Source organism: Kogia breviceps, chromosome 17, assembly GCF_026419965.1.
Source record: "Kogia breviceps isolate mKogBre1 chromosome 17, mKogBre1 haplotype 1, whole genome shotgun sequence".
Classification (NCBI taxonomy): Eukaryota; Metazoa; Chordata; class Mammalia; order Artiodactyla; family Physeteridae; genus Kogia; species Kogia breviceps.
The window spans coordinates 21,563,462-21,583,091 of record NC_081326.1 but is presented as its reverse complement, the minus strand read 5'-3'; the positions used below and the strand labels follow the sequence as shown (position 1 = coordinate 21,583,091).

Here is a 19,630-nt window from a genome sequence, read left to right as displayed (position 1 = left end):
TTATTGAAAGGAAAACTCAAAACACTTGTGACAGGAGAGGATGGCAATTGAACCTCCTGCTACACCTAAACTCCGATGTAGAATCTTGGTTATCTCACGTGTGCAGGATATCTGTTCACATTCCTTGAGTTATTGACGGTGAGTAGATTCAGGTGTCCTCGTGGTTGGTGACAGTCTGTCCTTCCTTAACTCCCTCCTCTCCACCAGCACACGTACACTGAATGGGGCTGTACTGCTAAGAATTTTCACAGTTAAGGAAGCACCACAAAGAAGTAAGAGGAAATGACTGTGGTCTTTCATTTCAGAAAGTTCAATTCAATTTACGTAACGTTAAGTCCGGAAAACTTTTTGAGGGAGAGAATTCTGGGTTATAACAAAACAAGGGTGCAATGTGTCTAAGAATTATGGATAAGATTGGGGCCTTAGGTATCTCTTGTAATGGGCAGAAAATGATGGGGCAGATTCAGGAAACCAAAGAACACCAAATTAATCAAAATAAAGCAAAACAGAATTTTTCAAAATCCTCTAGAGCAGTGCTGTTAGATTGTATTCATCTGTACGACATGGTCCATCAGCCAAGGCTGCTGAAGCCAGTAGATACGTGAACGTTCTGCTCGGTATGTTAGTAAGTCCCTTTCCCCTCCTCCTTCTCCCATAGATCAGTGCTTCCAGCGCTGCCCTGGATAGGATCTACCTGGAATTTTCTGTGGCCCTTTCTCGCAGAGTTACCATGGATAGTTATCCAGAAGCAACTGCGTCATTTTTAATTTTCAGATGCTCAAATTAACCTTGGCACTTCGTGAAATTGTGTTGTAACTTGATGTTTATATTTGTGCTCTTAATTTCCTTTTGTGAAAGAGCCGAAACCAGTCAGGAGACAGCAGGGGAATAGGATTGAGAAGGGAAGGCCTTGGCATTGAAAGGGTAATAGAGCAATACATTCCTTTTCAGATCTCTTGCCTCGGTGGGACACATTTGGTCTGTGTGAACACAGACTCCCTCGGGGGCCCATAATCACGAAAGGAGGGAGGCCTATTGCATTTGTGGAGTGTGGCATTTGGCCCAGTTTGAAATGCCTCAATTAATGGCATTAGTGCTTTTGCAGCCACTGGGGCTAAATGAGATTACCCAGCCTAGGTGTCAAGTGCATTCCTTTAGCACAAGCAATGGGGTGAAACAGAAACAGAAGGCAGTACAGAACGTTCTCACGTGAGGCCGCTGCTCAATGATGAAGACCTGCCTATCTGGGCCAGGCCACCCTTCAGGGCCACTTGCTTCTATGGAGCCTTTCCTTACACACTGGTAGCGATTGTTATAACCACGATTGCCTCAACTCATGCATTAGTAGGATCTAATAATTATATATGTTTCAGATATTTAAAGCTCAAGTCCATGGAAAAAAAAGTACAGGATGAGAAGTTGATTATGGAAAGAATTCCTCACCAAGAAAATATGTCTGCCTTCCTGTTTTGATTCTTCCTCATACATACTCAACTCTTAAATTCTTCCATGGAGCTAACAGCCCTGAGGGCTTTGACCTCGGTTCCTAGGGTCTCTGGAACTCCACTGCTGCAGAAAGTCATAATTCTTCTTCCTTCTTACATAGCCTGGCATCCAGATATCACCACCTATAACCTCTCTAACTTTATTCCTGGGGAGAAATTGATTCTATGATTATAGCTTTAATCTCCCAGTCACAGCCTCACTGGTTCTGATTCTAATATTTCTATCAATAAGCAAATTTAAAACAGAAAATGAGTGTGAGGATGTGATATATAAAAGTAGAAGCATTTGCCTTCATTTCAGTCGGAGTAGAGTTTTTGCTACGTGGTCGAATAGGTATTCTTACTTTATTCCTTGTTTGGGCAGATTAGCAGAAAGGAATCTTGATTGACTTATAGGGAGGCTGGAGAGGTGGGATTTGCTAAACGTTGTTAAAAATATTGTTTAAGGGAAACGGATCTGACCATGGAGGAACATTTCTGAATAAAATGTACCTAATGTTGAAGGTCACTGAAATGCGGAAATAGAAAATGAGGACACGATGATGATCAGGAGGTATAATGCGAATGTCAAGGCAAAGTATTTATAGACCTAAGTCGTCCAGCATGATGTTCTGGGAGATGAAGAACATCTCCATCTTGCTATTGTAATAGCGGAGCCACATGGATAGTGAACACCTATTCTAGGCATAAATTTCCTCACACTGACCTCAGTATCACTGAAATAATTACAAGAGAGATACGTGAAGGGAAAAATGATGAGATGGTGAGAAGAATTATTGTACATTTAGGAAGACTTTAACTATATAATTTTCCAAAGAGGTTCATTACCATTTCTTATATTACTGAGTATAAGCATTTAATTACTGTATAATGAAATGGAAGATAAATTTGAGTTAAGTGCTATAATAAAACCCATTTTACTTTGTGTACACAGAGGAGATTTAAGACTATATTTTAGATAGTGCTAGTTTTTATTTCTATGTGTTCTGAAGTACATTTCTACCTCTATTTTCTTTTAAAGTATTTTTTTTATATGGATCGTTTTTAAAGTCTTTATTGAATTTGTTACAATATTGCTTCTGCTTTACGTTTTGGTTTTTTGGCGGCGAGGCATGTGGGATCTTAGCTCCCCGACCAGGGTCGAACCAGCACCCTGCATTGGAAGGTGAAGTCTGAACCACTAGACTGCCGGGAAGTCCCCATACCTCTCCATTTCTTGTCCCTTTTCATCATTTGGATATATTTCTTGCCTTCTAGAACCATTTCTCCGACGCTAGATCTCCTAGTACCTAAGCGCTTTTACGGTAATAGGTTAGATGATGTGTCTCTAATTATTTGCTTTACGGTTAACAATGAAAAGACATTAATAACCCAGCTAAAGTCACAAATAAAGCCTTGTTAAATATGATGATTGAGTATAATTATGTAAAACAAAAGGGTTTAATATTCACTTTGTGTTGAAGAATCAGGAGCATAGTAAGAAATTTAAAATGAGTGAAATCCAGGCACCTTTAGAATCAGTCCTTCTGCCAGAGTCTGTAGTGCATTTCCTGTGGTTAACTCCTAGGAAAAGAATCACGGGGGTGCTCTTCACACACGGGAAGAGTCTGTGGACCATGTGTCGCATTCTCTAAGGAGCAGAACGCTTCCTGAATGTTGAATTGTGAATAATCCAGCACTTTAGCTCATAATCATTGCTGTACAAACCACCGCTCTTTTACTGGATTCGACTTTAGTAGCCATCTACAATGTGAGATGCCGACACATGGAAAGGGTAAGTCTATCATGTTTGGTGACAAATGGTCCACTTCGAGGCCATATTATTAAAAATAAGCAACACATTTCTTTCGGAGGTTCGATGACTTTGGAGTTGACTGTGCAAGTATTGTCAGTATGCCAATTATAGTTTACCGGAGTGGTTTGAATAACTTTCTTTTTAATTTAATTGATTTTAGCATGAGATTTTATCAATATCATTCAATTCCTTAAGTTTTCATCATTTTTTAAAATAATACTAAGTTTTTCAAGCCACTTTTAGTTGGGCTGAACTATTTATATATCTGTTACCTATCAAACCACCTTTGAAATTTGATAACAAATATTTTATAATGTTTAAAAATATTTAGGAAATGTATTATACAGTAACATTTCAGCATCTGTGTTAATGAGAAGCTTTCCTTATAAAATCATGAGTTTGCTAGATCATCTCTGTGAGGTTGGAATTGGATGTGTTTTTACACAATAATAGCTGACACTTTCACAGTGCTTGTGATATGGAATAACTCTTTTAATTCTCACAATAACTCCAGGATGGAGGTCCTGTTGTTAGTGTCATTTTACAGATAGATAAAATAATACATAGTGAGATTAGTGACTTGCCCAAGGTCACACAGCTATTAAGTGGCGAAACCAGACTTTGATCACAGGCATTCTCTTAACCATGTGTTCTTAACCACTATGCTTTTAAAGATGCTCTTAAACACTGTGCTTGTCTTGCCATATCACATAATTTATTGTCCGAACGGGGATACTTACGAGATTGAGATAATAATGATAACCAAACAGTAGGAATAAGTTGGGGTTGTCCTGGGCCAACTGGAATGTATGTTTAGCTTAGCTCTGCTGCCTCTCACTAAATAAATGTTTGTTGAATGAATAAATGGACAGATGGATGGATGGATGGATGGATGGATAACCGAAGTGTTCATATCATTTTATCCACCTGGGTAAGCTGCTGTATGGAAACTTTAATTTCATATAATGAGCTTCAAATCTGACCTCATGAGGTAATGTGGTCTCATGGAGGTGAATACCGATTCTCAGAGATAATCAAAGGAGGAAGAAAAAAATCAGGAAAAGGACTTATTCCTTTTGTAATAATCTTCTACCAACTAATCAATGGAGCATTAATTCTGGTTCAAAGGAGCCTAAGGGAGGAGCATTTAACGTAGTGATCAGACGGTCAGTGCTGCAATAGTATCAACAGATGGAGTGAGGAAGTGGGGAAACTGCCAAAACATTGAACACAAAGTGAATTTGAGCCCACATGGAGATGAGTCAGTGGCAGCGCTCCAGTTCTAAATCCAGCAGGCTCCAGCAGCACAGCCTAGGTAGGTCACTGCTTCCCAGACATGATCTCTAAAACTCAGATCCTAGAAGCAAGTCTTTCAAGGGTACTAATGGAGGGGGGAGGGTTCTCATAACCTTTTTGTTTTAAAAGCCCCATCAGAAGTCATATTTCACCTCTGTGAAATACCTCTGTGTCTATCTTTACCCTTACTTTGAGTTAGAATTATGTTAATTTAGTGAGAGAATGCTTATTTTATGATAATCAAAAATATTAATTGGCAGTTATAGATGCTTTGATTATAACCATGACAAAAGGAATTGATTAATACTTATTTAAATGTATTGTTTGGTAGGCGGAATCTTTACAAACTTTTAGCTTGTAGGAAAGGAAATGGAACCAGGGCAATATGAGTGTTGCTGGTCACTCGGCTAGGTTGGACATCTGAGTATTTTTGAAAGCCTTTAGTGACTCCTCATTTCTTAGATAAAATGGAGTTTGAACACCTAACCTGGCATTGAAGGCCCTCCACGATCTCACCTCACTACTCTCCAACTCCCTAACCAAGGCCACTAGCCCAAACTACTGGTCTACCCACTGCCTTGAAAACACACTTTCTGCATTCTCACCTCTGGGTATCCTTAGTTCTGGAACCATTCTCTACATCTAGAACACTTTCATGTCTTCTCTATTTATCCAACACTATTTATTTTTCTAGTCACCCAGATTTTTAAAGCAGATATTTCTCTGAACAGAGGCTGTGATTCACAAGGAGTGAAATGGTTTTATCTTCCCAATGACCTTCTTTTTCATTTGAGGTCAGAGTCCTTAAAAATGCTACCTCTGACCTCAGTTCCTACCAGTACCCCCTTGCTCCTTCTGCTCCCACAATACTGTTCTCTGTGTTATTTCTCAAATAGTCGTCCTAGCATACTCCTACCTCAGGGCCTTTGCACTTGCTATTCTCTTTACTTCAAATTCTGTCCCCCAGAGAAGAGTCCCATGGCTTGCTCCTTACCTTCTTACCTTTTTAAAAAATGTTTTCCCTCACTATCTTCATGCTTCTCTTCAAATGTTCTCATATTCAAGAAGCCTTTTCTGACCACCCCATATGAATAGCACTTTTCACCCCAGAACTACCAATTCTCTTTGTTCTGCTTTATTTAGTACCATCTTACTGGGTTAGGCATGTGACCTGGCACAGGTCACTGAGACTCAATTCTAAGACTTCTGTTAGAACTATTAGGAAAGAGAAGCTCTCTTTCTGCTGGAGTTGCTAATTTGTGAGAAAAATAATTTGGGACTGCCTGAAACAAAAAATCCTTGGTATTGAGACCAATTAGTTGTAGAAATAAATGATTAATATAAAAATAAATATTGAGTCCCTGGATCAAGCTCTTTTTGAAGCTGTAACCACTCTGAGGATTTTAGTCCCATACCCTCTTTCTGCTTCAGTTAGTTGAGTTGGGTTTTGGTTATATGCATGTCCTCACTTAGATAGTTACTGAGATATATGCACTTGCTAAAGGCTCTTTAAAGAGAATTAAAGAATTTAAATAATTCTCTTTAAAGAGAATTAACAGTTCTTCAAATGAGTGCTAATTAAGTTCGTATAACCCAATAGAAAAGTCAATTAATGATTTCTTAAGCTGTCACTTTCTATTAATTAGTTGTATTTTCTTCTAATTAAAACCCTACTACCTGGACATAATCTATATAATGATTTTTTTGAAAATCATTTTTTTGAAAATTTTAGTAAGAGCAGAAATGTGACGGAATACTGATTTTAAAGGGCTCCAAAGAATATTTTTCCTAGGTGTCGCAATGCTGGATGATTACATTTGTAAATGTCTTTTAGCCACGTGGCCAATTTCTACTTAAATTCAATTGTTTAAACGTGTAATTGTTGATAATTTACTGTTGTCAGGGTACATGAATTTTACCAGAATCAGTAATTAGTTAACTCAGGGAATTTTATGAGAACATCCAGTTAATTTTGATCATCTCTGTGTTCTTCTTTTTCTTTTAATAATTTCCTTCAGATTAAATATACCAGCAACATTCTGAACTATGATGTTGAATTATCATCTCTAATTTTCAATTTCAGGTCAGTTACTGACTTCTGATCAAGTCATGGCATCTCCATATGTCAGCCTATGACCTATACTTACAACTGTTAGCTATAACATGCCAATGCTTTGGTGAGAGCTTAAATTAACTTGACGGTAACTCTGAATATGTTAATTCAGTTTTACTATGAGAAGAAAGCTATAAATGACAACAAAAAAATGATAAATATTTCTAAAAGCAACTTCCTGTATGTCTGCTTGGGTTAGTAGCTTAGTTTCCTTCCTTTGAAATCCAAATTTATAACAACAGTAATTGGTCAAATACAATAAATAATATGTAAAGAAATACTCACTGGGTGTAAAGAGAACTTCACCTGAGTAAAAATTGAAATTGTGATCAGAAAGTTACACCATATAGGAAGATTTCCCAACCACAGAGATTAAAACAAAAAGTATATTTGGTTCAGAAAACTTAATCTAGGATTTATAATCTCTGAGCCTTGTTATTTGATGCTATAGTTATGTATGTACATATATGTGAGTGTGTTTGTGTGTGTGTGCGTGTAGGTATGTATGAACACATATACATACACACACATTTGGGTTTGTTCTGCACTCCCTGTTAGAGAATTCAGTCTTTAGGAGAAGGACTATTTTCCTTTTCTTTGTAAGTATCCAACATAGCAGTGTTTAATGTATTGGCTAATTTTTTTATAAACATCTAAATAAAATTTAAAAATTATTATAAATGCAGTTTCCATTTAAATCATGAGACCATGATGGAGCAATTCTTAGTGACTACATGATTCTAAAAATATATCATGATAAAGTCAGTGGAAAATACAACATGGGAATGAATTACCTGCAGTAATTCACTTGGCTTAGTCAAGAGCATCTCGATGGGATGGACCCCCATAATCACACAGCTGATACACACATACTCAGACATAACTCCTGTCTCTATGTATACAGTCTTAGGGATTTCTGTATGCCCTCCATTTTTAATACCCTTGGCTTTTCTTATTCAGCTGATTGTGGAAAACTAAAGACTTAGCTCTGTAGGAAAAAGCTCTTTAATACAAACAAGGACCAATGGCAAAAAGGAAAAAATGCCATCTAGGCTTAGAAATGGGTAGAGGAAGATACTCATATATTCCCGAGAGGGTTCTGATCTTGGATGAACCAACTTCAAGGACAGGGAGTGAGGCCTTGGGGACAGGGGCAAGCTTCTGGCCCTTACCCTGGGGTGAACAGCGTTTCTGGGAAGGAAATATCTCAGAGGGAGTATCTGGTGCTTTCGAGTTCCGAGGAAAACCATGTACTATGCTTTGGGGCAGGATGCAGACTGAGAGGAAGGACTCACCACTTGGGCACCTCTCTCCACCACAACCCCTGCAGTTACGGTACCCGAGGCTGCGCTTTCTTGACAGCAAGGATAGGCTAAGGCAGGGAAGCTTTTATCAAAATGGGTCCAAGATGGGGGAGGGCACTAGGGCACTGAAGTCCTTTCAGTGTCTGAGATCTTTGGTTTTAACTAGCCTCAAAGCAGCAGTTTTTACCTGAAGTAGCCTGGATCTATGTCTAGAAGACCTACATGTGCAGGTTCAGGCATCGTTGTCCCCTGGAACTTCTGATGGAAGTGTGTGTGTGTGTGTGTGTGCGTGTGTGTATGTGTGAAAGCGGAGGGGTTGGGGAGGGGAAGGGAGAGAGAAGAGGAGAGAGAGAAGGCAAGGAAAAGAGAGAGCAGAATTTAAAAACCTATGGAAAAAGTTACCTTTCTTCTTTCCTCTGCAGCCTCCAGTTTCTTCTGGATCTCCTCCAGGGACAGATCTTTCTTCTTGGGAGAAGCTAAAGTTCGTGGGGCTTCTGAGATAGGAGATGGTGGCTTTAAGATCAGCTCAAAAGCCTGGCCGGAGGCACGTTTGTTGATTTGCTTCACTTCCATATCTGAGAGATGAATATTTGAGAAGATTAAGCACACAGAACACAGGCATGGGTTTACTAACATAATTTGAATTCCGGCAATCCAAAGTAACCTTGTTATTCTGGCAAAGACGAGTAAAATGCTGCAGATGATCATTTACTCTACATTGTTTGAACATATAAGACCTCTTTCTTTAGTTTAATTATGGATATATTTTAACTGGATAAATATTTACAGTGTTGGGAAATTCAATAATGTCCATAGGGAGTTGAATCATGGTAGGCGTGCCCAGAAAAAGATTAGCCTGAATCGATTTTAAACTAACTTTATTTTCCTTTTGAATAAATATGAGCCTCATATGAAAACCAAGGAGCACAGATTTAGATTTTTTTTTTTGGAAATTAGCATAGCTGGAAACATTTTCAGGTTAAATAATGAGGAAAATAACAAAGTCCTCCAGTTCTCACACCTAATCCTGTGGTTAGAAATCACAGGGGGCTTCCCTGGTTGCGCAGTGGTTGAGAATCCGCCTGCCGATGCAGGAGACACGGGTTCGTGCCCCGGTCCGGGAAGATCCCACATGCCGCGGAGCGGCTGGGCCCGTGAGCCATGGCCGCTGAGCCTGCGCGTCCGGAGCCTGTGCTCCGCAACGGGAGAGGCCACAACAGTGAGAGGCCCGCGTACCGAAAAAAAAAAAAAAAAAAAAAAAAAAGAAATCACAGGAGCTGTGCTGGAACCGATGTAGCTCCCTGAATGGTTGGAAACACCTGCAGCAGTCAAGGCTCATGTGCGAGGCATCCTGCTGGTTCCCGTTTTGCCCTTCAGATCTGCTGATCTGAGTCATCAAGCAGTGTCATGTCCACTCTGGGGAGGACACTGTGATGGGGGTCCCTGTCTCCAAGGTGCTTATAGTCTAATGAAGACAATAACACAGGGTACCACGGTAATATCTTTGCTTCTACTTCGTTGCTACTTAGAATGTCCTTCTTCTTCATCATCTCTCAGCTGTAGACAGGAACTGGGGCAAGAGGCATTGTGGTAGGGGAGGGAGGGGGCAACATCTGCTTATCTAATTTATACACTCTGTACATTTTAAAAATATTTAGGGCTTCCCTGGTGGCGCAGTGGTTGAGAATCCGCCTGCCGATGCAGGGGACACGGGTTCGTGCCCCGGTCCGGGAAGATCCCGCATGCCGCGGAGCGGCTGGGCCCGTGAGCCGTGGCCGCTGAGCCTGCGCGTCCGGAGCCTGTGCTCCGCAAAGGGAGAGGCCACAGCAGTGAGAGGCCCGCGTACCGCAAAAAAAAAAAAAAAAAAAAAAAAAAAAATTTAAACTCAATAGCTGCATAATATGCATAGTAATTAAATGGGCAAAAACCTGAAAATAAATGCATAATATAATTTATAATGTAAAAGAATATCATTTAGAATATAAAATAGAGTGCTAGCTAGCACCTGCTAGGATATTAGTGTAATTACACAACTTACAGCTTAGTAAAATATACTGATTTTTAAAAGCTCATTGGACAGCTCTAACTTTTAGATGAGTGTTTTTAATTTGGAACCCCAGACTACACCCCTCTCGTTTCGGCCCCCCAGTCCTTGTTTTGTCCTCTGAACCCACCCAAAGTCAGGCCAGTCTCTGTTGTGCATCACAATAGTATTTGAAAAGACTTATGATTTTTCCATTTCAAATTTTTGTCTCCAGTCTAAAGCCTTCTCAGTGTCCTAAAGTGACACTGTTTCTAGATCTTTACTAGTGCATCACTCCCTAAGCTCACAGGGCTCACTGATTTATTAATGTCCCTTGAAAATTGTGGCAACCAAGCTGGCCACGTCTCCAGGCTAGTTCTGACTAGAGCAGAGCAGAGAAGAACGATAAATTAGCTTCCATTAATGTTCTTTTAGCAGCCTGGTTAGTGCACTTTCAGTTTGTGGTCAGGTAAGACCCCAGGTGAACAGGAACTGACCTTACTTAGATCTGTGAATGCTAACAGATCATATAGACAAAGCCAATTCAGTAAGTATGTTTAAAATGATGTGGCTTTTTTCACAAATGTAAAAATATTTGAAATCTTCCTGAAGGCATCTAAATTCGTACTTATATCTTAAGTACAATTCTATAAAAATTATGTAAATTTATGGAAAAGGATTTCAAGAGAACAGAGGCAAATAAAAATCACTTATTTGATGAGGTGATGGGATCTTAAATGGATAGAGTTAGAGACACTGAAATCAGAACTGCCTGTATTTGCATCCAAATAGTAAGCCCTGCTTACTAGGGTGTGATACTGGGAAGGTTAATTCACTTCTTTTTTTTTTTTTTTTTTTTTTTTTTTTTTTTTTTGCGGTATGCGGGCCTCTCACTGTTGTGGCCTCTCCCGTTGCGGAGCACAGGCTCCGGACACACAGGCCTAGTGGCCATGGCTCACGGGCTCAGTTGCTCCGCGGCATGTGGGATCTTCCCGGACCAGGGCACGAACCCGTGTCTCCTGCATCGGCAGGCGGACTCTCAACCACTGCGCCACCAGGGAAGCCCTAATTCACTTCTTTAAGCTTTCATTTCCTCATCTAAAAGATGGAGATAAAAGGCACCTTTCTCATAAGACTGTTGTGAAGAGTAAAAGGTGAAGGCTACGTGTCCAAATTAAACAAATTATATACATTAAATATGTGCAGTGATTTGTAAGTTACCTCAATACAGCTGTTAAAAAAATTAAATTGTAAAGATGTTCCAAAAAAAAGATATAAAGGATACTAAATGTAAAGCACAGGCCATAGCACTTAGTGTTTATAAATGTAAATAATAATAATTATTATTAATTCTTGTTATAATATTTGTCTACAAGAAACACTTCCCATTATTACCTAATATAGAAAGAGAAGACAAGGTTAAAGACTTTGGGAATTTGAAATTCTCTACCAGTTCTTTTAGGAAGCAGTTCATGAGCTATGTTGAATTGTCTATTTGACTTCCAAGACTCAGCTTCTATATAACTTTTGATTGTCGTCTCCCTCTCTCCAGTCCCTAAGAGGGCAGAAACCATCACTGTCTTCTGTGTCCTACCAGTAAATGCTGCCTTAACAAATAACCACACTGAGTTCCACTTACTGGTTATTTGTAAGTTGTAATTCTCTTCTACGAGGCCATGAGTGCCTTGAAGAAGAGGCCTGAGCCGTATTCATCACTGGAGCCTCAGTGACAACACACGGTGAGATACAGTCTCAGAAGAAACATAGCTGGATTACTAACCACAGCCACATTTAGCAGATTAAGGATAGGACCAGTGTATTTGTTGACTGAATGAACTTATACCAAGTAGGCATGGGGCCTGCATTCTAATGAGAGTTTTGGTTGGAAACCAAAAGCTTTTTGCATGCAAGACATTTCCTTGTGAAACAGTTAATTCATATTTATGGTGCTTGTGCCATGATAGAATCAGTTTGAAAGAAAAACATCTTTGAGTCCTGGAATATTTTAAAGGCACAGAAGGGGTTAACTGCCATAGATCCTTTCACCTTACCTTTAATGTATTACCTTATACATGTGGAAAAGAAAATCGTTGTGAGCCCGACAGGTAGCCAAATATGCCTCAGCTTTATCTACTACATATATAACTGCACCAAACATTTTTTTTTTTTTTTTTTTTTTGCGGTAAGCGGGCCTCTCACTGCTGTGGCCTCCCCCGTTGCGGAGCACAGGCTCCGGACGCGCAGGCTCAGCGGCCATGGCCCACAGGCCCAGCCGCTCCGCGGCACGTGGGATCCTCCCGGACCGGGGCACGAACCCGCGCCCCCCGCATCGGCAGGCGGACTCCCAACCACTGCGCCACCAGGGAAGCCCAATGCACCAAACATTTTGATTAAATGGACTGAATTAAGTAAAAATGGTATTGTTGATGATGACAGCTGCCATTTTGAATGCTTACAAGAGGCCAGGCTCTATGCTAAACATGAAGCCATTTAAACCTAACACCACTGGGAGGAAGATACTAGAGTTAAATCAGGCTCAAAGAATCTAAGTTACTTGCCGGAGGTCATGCAGATAGTGGCAGAACCAGGAAGGTAATCAAATTAAGTAGTATGAATCAGGATAAATCAAAGCAAAAGGTTTTATTGCAAAATAAGGTTCATAGCTCTGCCAGTTCTTCAAGATTTTCTTTTAAAATCCTCTTTATCTGGGGCTTCAGTCATAGGTCGGCTTTACTACTGGAACTTATTAGGTTGTTGACATGCATACACAAAATACGGGGATTTTATAAAGCTACACTAAAAAACTGTGATGGTGGTTGATTTTCTCTCCCGAGTTTTCTAACTACAAAGCATTTTCTTGCAAATTGTGATCTCTACTTACAGCTTAGCATATCATGTTATTTGCAAAGAAAAGCCTCGGACATATTGTGGATGTTGACATGCTGGATGCGATGGCTAATAAGCACTCAGCCATGTTTCTTAAGAGACATTAATGTGCTGTTATTAGCATCAAACTCATACTGTTTTGAGCAAACGGCAATCAATAAGACCCGTTAGCTAGACCCGGCAGGTCCATAGTAAGATCTACAAAATATTGAGTTAAATATATCAGGAACTGTGAGACAGAAACAAATACATCCAAGCTTTGCCAACTGATCCAGCCAGCAGGGGCATTTCCATTGTAAGCATCTCACCATCGTAAGTGTAGATGTTGATGTTGCGAGGTTCAGGGTAGAAGCAAGAGCAGATCAGCGACAGCATGGACAGCTCCTTCATTTTTTCCTTGTAGGCTGAAACAAAAGGCTCAAGATTAGTATCTATCATCTTCTGAATTTCCTCTGAACGTTTTCTTTTAACCTGAGTAATAACTGCAGCATGAATGTTGCCAGGGACACTGCTATCTTTCACAAAATAGAAATGAACGAAAGATGCAAACGGACTCTGGGGTGCATATTTCTTATTACAGAGGACATAAAACACAAATTGTTGCAGGTTAGATAAGAAGTGAGAGAAAGGAAGCTAGAGAAAGAAAGGAAGGTAGAAGGAAATGAGATCCAGCAGGGTAGGAGGGAGAGACAGGAAAGATTCGGAGGAAGCAGAAACAGACAAAATGGGCAAAGAGAGAGGTCCATTCCAGTACATGTGTACGCAGGTCTGTTGTATATAAATCAGCTTCAGGAGGTGTCCTTTGCTGGTTGACCCTGAATGGCCACATACGCATTTGGGGAGAGTCAGAGAACTCATCAGGATAGTTATTAAGCAAATATTGATATATCTTGCAGGGACCAATGTTGCTTATTTCTCTTCATCCGAAGTGCACTTTTTTTTTTTTTTTTTTTTAAATCTCCCTCTTTCCACACACACTAAAAACCTGGACCTGAGATCTGATAAGGATGTCTCTTCCTCTCTGCACACTCAGTTTGGATGCCAAGCAGCTGCTGGAGTTCAGACCTTCCTCCCCCTTCACTGCCCCCAACCCCTCCGCCCCATTTCATTTTCCCCTTTGTCTTTCAAGAGGTCTCCCATCCAGGCAACCTTAGAGGGCCTCTTATCTTGTTCATCACTGGGCCAAGTGACGACCAGATGGGGATAAAGAGGTGGGACCCTCTCATCTTTGTTGGTTGTTTAATTAGCAAAATTAATAAATTAAGGAAAATGGAAGAAAAATAATAGAGATAATGTGCACTGACTTGTGAGAAAGTATAAACAAATGGTGATGTCCTAACATATTGAATCTCACAGGGACCAGGTACCTCTTGGCAGGGTCTTCTGATCATTATGTAACCCATGGAAGAGGAGTACCTGGGAAAGGCGAGAATCTGCAGAAGATTGTTTGGGCATTATCGACAGGTGCATCTTTGGTTAGCCAGTAGGAAACAGATTCAGTACCTGGATGTTTTAGAGCTACAGAAATTTAGATTGGGAAGATTCTAAGAGATCATTTAGTCAACTATCTACCCACTGTACCATCAATTTTGCAAATGAAATGGCCCACAGAGGCTGAAGTCATATATGGCCAGTGACAATGTTGGGGTCTCTGGATAAAAGGTAGTAAATCAATCTGTCTTAAGATTGCCAAGAGGCTTTCTTCTAGCTCTACTTTCAGAATGAGATTCAATGTGCCAAGAGGGCTGGACACGCTTGCACACCGTTGAACCATACGCAAAGACCAATAGTGTCATACTGCATATGGTTCAACCTAATACATCCAGAGCATCTCTCTAAAAGAATCTCCCTCCCTATTTAGCTTATTTCCTTAAAATAAGCAACACAATTTGCCTTGTGCCAGAATAGTCCTGCCGACACCCATTCTGAGAGATTTTACTGGATGCCTTTGGAACTTTAGAAGGCTGAAACCATATTTCTTTGTTCTATGTGTCTATTTAGTTAATAAAATTATGTCATTTATAAAGGTCCAAGCCGATCTTCACATGGATGTTCAGCGTGAATCACACTATCTGTCACATAAAGCATTTTGTGGCTCAATGCATTTAATTCCACGAACTGATTAAAACCAAAACAGCAAGACTTTGTAGGCTTGTACCTTTTTCTGGTAAGAGGATGCCAAATGGTACCCAAAATATTTTGCAAAATTAAGCACATACTAGAAGCACATGTTAAAGACATCAACTTTATTAGGGAAGGACAATCCAAAAGCAAAATAAAAGATATTCTGTCTCATAGAAAAGGGAACCTTTCTATACTGTTGGTGGGGATGTAAATTGGTGCAGCCACTGTGGAAAACAGTATGGAGTTTCCTTAAAAAAACGGAAATAGACCTACCGTATGATCCAGCAATCCCATTTCCGAGCATATATCCAGAAAAGATGAAAACTCTAATTTGGAAAGATATAGGCACCCCAATGTTCATAGCAGCACTATTTACAATAGCCAAGACATGGAAACAACCCAAGTTCCCATCAACCAGTGATTGGTTTAAGAAGATGTAGGGGGTGTATACATATATATATATATATATATATATATATATATATATATATAATGGAAAATTACTCAGCCATAAAAAAGAAATATTGCCATTTGCTGCAACCTGGATGGGCCTAGAGAATATCATACTAAATGAAGTAAGTCAGACAGAGAAAGATAAATATTATAAGATATCTCTTATGTGTGGAATCTAAAGAATAATACAAATGAATCTATATACAAAACAGAAACAGACTCACAGACATAAAAAACAAACTTATGGTTACCAAAGGGGAAAGGGAGGGGGCAACGATAAATTAGGAGTATGGGATTAACAGATTAAAAACTACTATGCATAAAATAGATAAAGAACAAGGATTTACTGTATAGCACAGGGAACAACATTCAATATCTTGTAATAACCTATAATGGAAAATAATCTGAAAAATATATAAAACAGAATCATTTTTCTGTATACCTGAAAACTAACACAATATTGTAAATCAACTATACTTCAATAAAAAAAGATTTTCCATTTTATAGAGAGGTAACAGATTAAAGCTGTACAAGAAAATGAATTCCTACTGAAGAAAACATTCCCCAACATCTGTCCTCAGTTTCCTGGAAATGAAGTTCACCAATTTTCAGTAAGGTCACTGATCTAATTAAGATTGATAAAGGTGTAAACGTTTTCAGGAACCAACACATTTAGAGCCCATGTGCAATATATAACGGTGACTGATAAAAATGTTTGTTCTTTCCTCTCTTAGGTGATCTGGGGACAAACCCCAGCTCATCTCCGTGGGTGATTTCTTTAATGGCATCCTTACTTTGATTATTTTTTTTTAAACATCAGGGCCTGTGACTCTACATGGCATGACTCTATCCAGTAGTAGCCATTGCATAGATTTTCTCTGATATAGTTGCTCTGAATCCTATGGAACCCCGTAAAACCAGTTGCAACCACAGCCCAAGCAAATTCTGATTGTTTCCATGCAGCAAAGGCATACTGTGAAGATGGGTTTCCTTTCCACTTGCTGCAGTTGCCCAAGATTTTCCCCAGATGGCACTGCCCTTCCTGTCTCCATTCATCTACATCCTTCCCAAGATCTGAATCCCAATTCAGATCACCCCTCTTCAGCGTTTCCCTCTCTTCGGGGTACCCCCACATTGATCTCCTGTTGTCCTTAGTAGGCTATACTACATAATCATGATTATACACTGTTATACTTGATTATATACTGTTTCAGGTCATTCACTACTGGTTTTTGATGTGTAATTTTTGTTTACTAAACTCTTTGAAGGCAAATGTTGCATCTTACTCATTTATGAAATAATTTACAGCAGAGTTCTGAATGGAACAGAAAGCAGTTGCTTAATAAATAGTTGTTGGCTATTTTGCTCACTGATTTTAAATCAATCTCTCAGTTGACAAGTATCAATATTTATGATCACCACCTATGGTCAAGAGTTTCCGTGAGGCATTATGAAATTTAAAAGAGATATATATGTGTCCTCATTCTTAAGGAGTTTTCAAGTCAGGGAAATGAAGTATATGGATATAAAAAGTGATAGAAACACATGCAAAATAGGGTGTCAAAGAGAGGCAGATGATTTGTACTAGAAATTCAGAACCTCAAAGTCCTGGGGCTGTGGGGAGGGTGGTCAGCAATGGCTTTACAGTTAGAGTTGCCAGATTTAGCAAATAAGAATACCAATACCGAGTTCAGTTTTAATCCAAATATTGCACGGGACATACTGAAAACCATTCCTTGCTTTTCCGAAATTCAAATTTAACTGGGTACCTCGTATTTTATATGGCAACCAGAGCATAAGACTAAGTAGGGTTGGGGAAAGCAAAGAAGAGGAGGTATATTTGTTATTGTTGACATGGGAATGGGTTTATAAAGAGACCATATGGAAAACTTTTGTGAGTGGAGCAGTGAGTTTACATAAGGATGGCTCACTCAACTCCAGGGATCATAATTAACTTCCAGGTCTTTGTGAATGGCCTTCTCTGTGTTTCAGGAGACAGCTTGTTCATAGACTACACTGCAAAGGGTTTTTAGAAGTTGTGTCCTGATAGTAAGTCTTCTCTGAGGTCAGTTTGGCTCCAAGATTTTGGCTAAGATGTTTCGAAATTTTGCTCAGGTAAAAGGGCTGCGGGGACTTAAAAACATTATGTGTACATCAAAACGAACATGGATATATACAAGAATGTTAGAATTTCAAGAATTTTAAATGTGTAAACTTAAAAGAAATTTGAATTTGAGAGTTTAGTTTTGAGTCCACCCTTAGGAATATTTAGGTGAAAAAGTTTGAAAAGCACAGAGTTGGCAATGGGTTGGTTCGCTGTAAGTCCTGGTTTGCCTGCATCGTTCTGGTGTAAGTTCATTAATAACATCCCCATTCATGGTCGAAACGTTTGGCTATTACGAGTCATTCTAGCAATAGGAAGCCATTGAACGTTTTGAAAGTGGAATTACCTGATAAAAGCTCTGCTTAGACCTATTTGGCCGTTTTATGCAGGAAAGACCCATCACTAGGAGACACACTTAAGAAACAGTTGAATAAAGTTCAGCAGGTAATGCAGGGTGGTTTGGGGAAATGGTAGTGCAGAGGAAAAGGAAAGGGAAGATGCAGGGGACTTTATGAAAGATGAATTGATAGAAAAGAACAACTAAATTTGGAGTCAAGGGGAGATAGAAGAGAGTGAGAGATCCTCATGGATGAGTGGCCAAGGGAAGCTTTCCAGAAAAAGGGTCACTAAAACTGAGTCCAGTAGGATGAGTTGGCCTTGCAGAAAATAGACCTTGGGTTGAGGTACGGAAATATATAGAATGTGGATAAACTTTTTTATTGACAATAAAACAAATCCCAAGCAAATGTGAATGCTATTAGAAACACGTTATTAAGATTTCACTATTGAAATTTCATACTTCGAATTGACAATCCTTTTCTTCATTGGTTTTTGGAAATCAGCATATATTAATCTTTTCACTATACCCAACACCAAGCAGTGTGTGCCTGTTTGTAAGGATGTGGAAGGAGATAGGTAATTCCATATAATGTTTTTCATTGTTGCTTGCATTTGCTATTTACTGTTAATGTTTACAGGTAAGTGTTTCTCTAGTAAATTCATTTAAAATTCAACCCACATAATGCGTAATGATTTCATAGCAATATCCACTTAACCTAATGATGTATGAACACTGATATTTTTTCCATTCTTCTAAGTGGCCGCAATGAACTATGAATAATGGCAACAGCTGCGATTTGTTGAGCACAAACCATGTACCAGACATGGTGCTAGCTGGTTGCATGTATTTGCTCATTTAATCATCTCAGCAATACGATGAGAGGTACTATAATTAGTCCAGATTTACAGATGAAATTAAAAGACTCAGAGAAGTGGTGTAGCTTGCCCAATGTGCAGTAGATGATAAAGTGTGGAGTTTAGTTTGAATGTAGGTCTGCCTGACTCTAAATGCTTTGCTGCTAATGTTACTCACTTTCCCAAGAATTTGCTCAGGTGTATTACACGCACCTTCACCATCTACATATTGTTTCTAACTAGAAAATAATGCATATTATTATTGATTTTTAAAATAATGAATTCAAGACTTTTTTCTTTCCCATTTTTTCTTTGGCATTTGTTGCTTAACTTTATTGACTACATGGCTATAGGTAAGTGTAGGGGTTTATAGGAAGAAAATGTAACTTTTCTTTTACTTGTGGATTTTACTTGGTACAGAGATGGCTAGAAAATGCAGGAACAGTTTCTCAAAAGGAACTTTTGAGTATATATATATTTTATTATATGAGTAAATATATCCTTACACACTCATATTCCAGCTAATGAGGTTAAAAGAGAAAGTGGTAATTATCTAGGTATTTTAGGAAAAAAATACTTTTGCATCAGTTATTTGGATTATTATTTTAAGGATGATATATTTTGGCAGGCAATCACCTAAATTTTCTATTTTTTTTTTTGCTTTTTCCTGTGTGTGCGTGTGTGTGAATCTGGAGATTGCAGTCCTCCCTCAAGGAACAAAGAGTGGTTGAGGAGAACGATATAATCCGCACTAGAGATTTAATTATCAGATTAGATCTTGGGATAGATTAAAATAGCAGAGAGATTTTGTTTACTTAGTAAAATATGAAATA

General features: G+C 39.0%; 1 protein-coding gene across 1 annotated transcript in view; it reads right to left on the bottom strand.

The window, feature by feature from the left end:
* The window catches only part of STMN2 (stathmin 2), a 54,465-nt gene that overhangs the window by 12,608 nt on the left and 22,227 nt on the right, over nt 1-19,630 (bottom strand). The window contains exons 2-3 of the mRNA XM_059042436.2: nt 13,231-13,326; nt 8,416-8,588 (exon numbers count right to left, since the gene is read on the bottom strand). Coding sequence (XP_058898419.1) covers nt 8,416-8,588; nt 13,231-13,326 — 269 coding nt within the window. The remainder of the gene's footprint in view (nt 1-8,415; nt 8,589-13,230; nt 13,327-19,630) is intronic.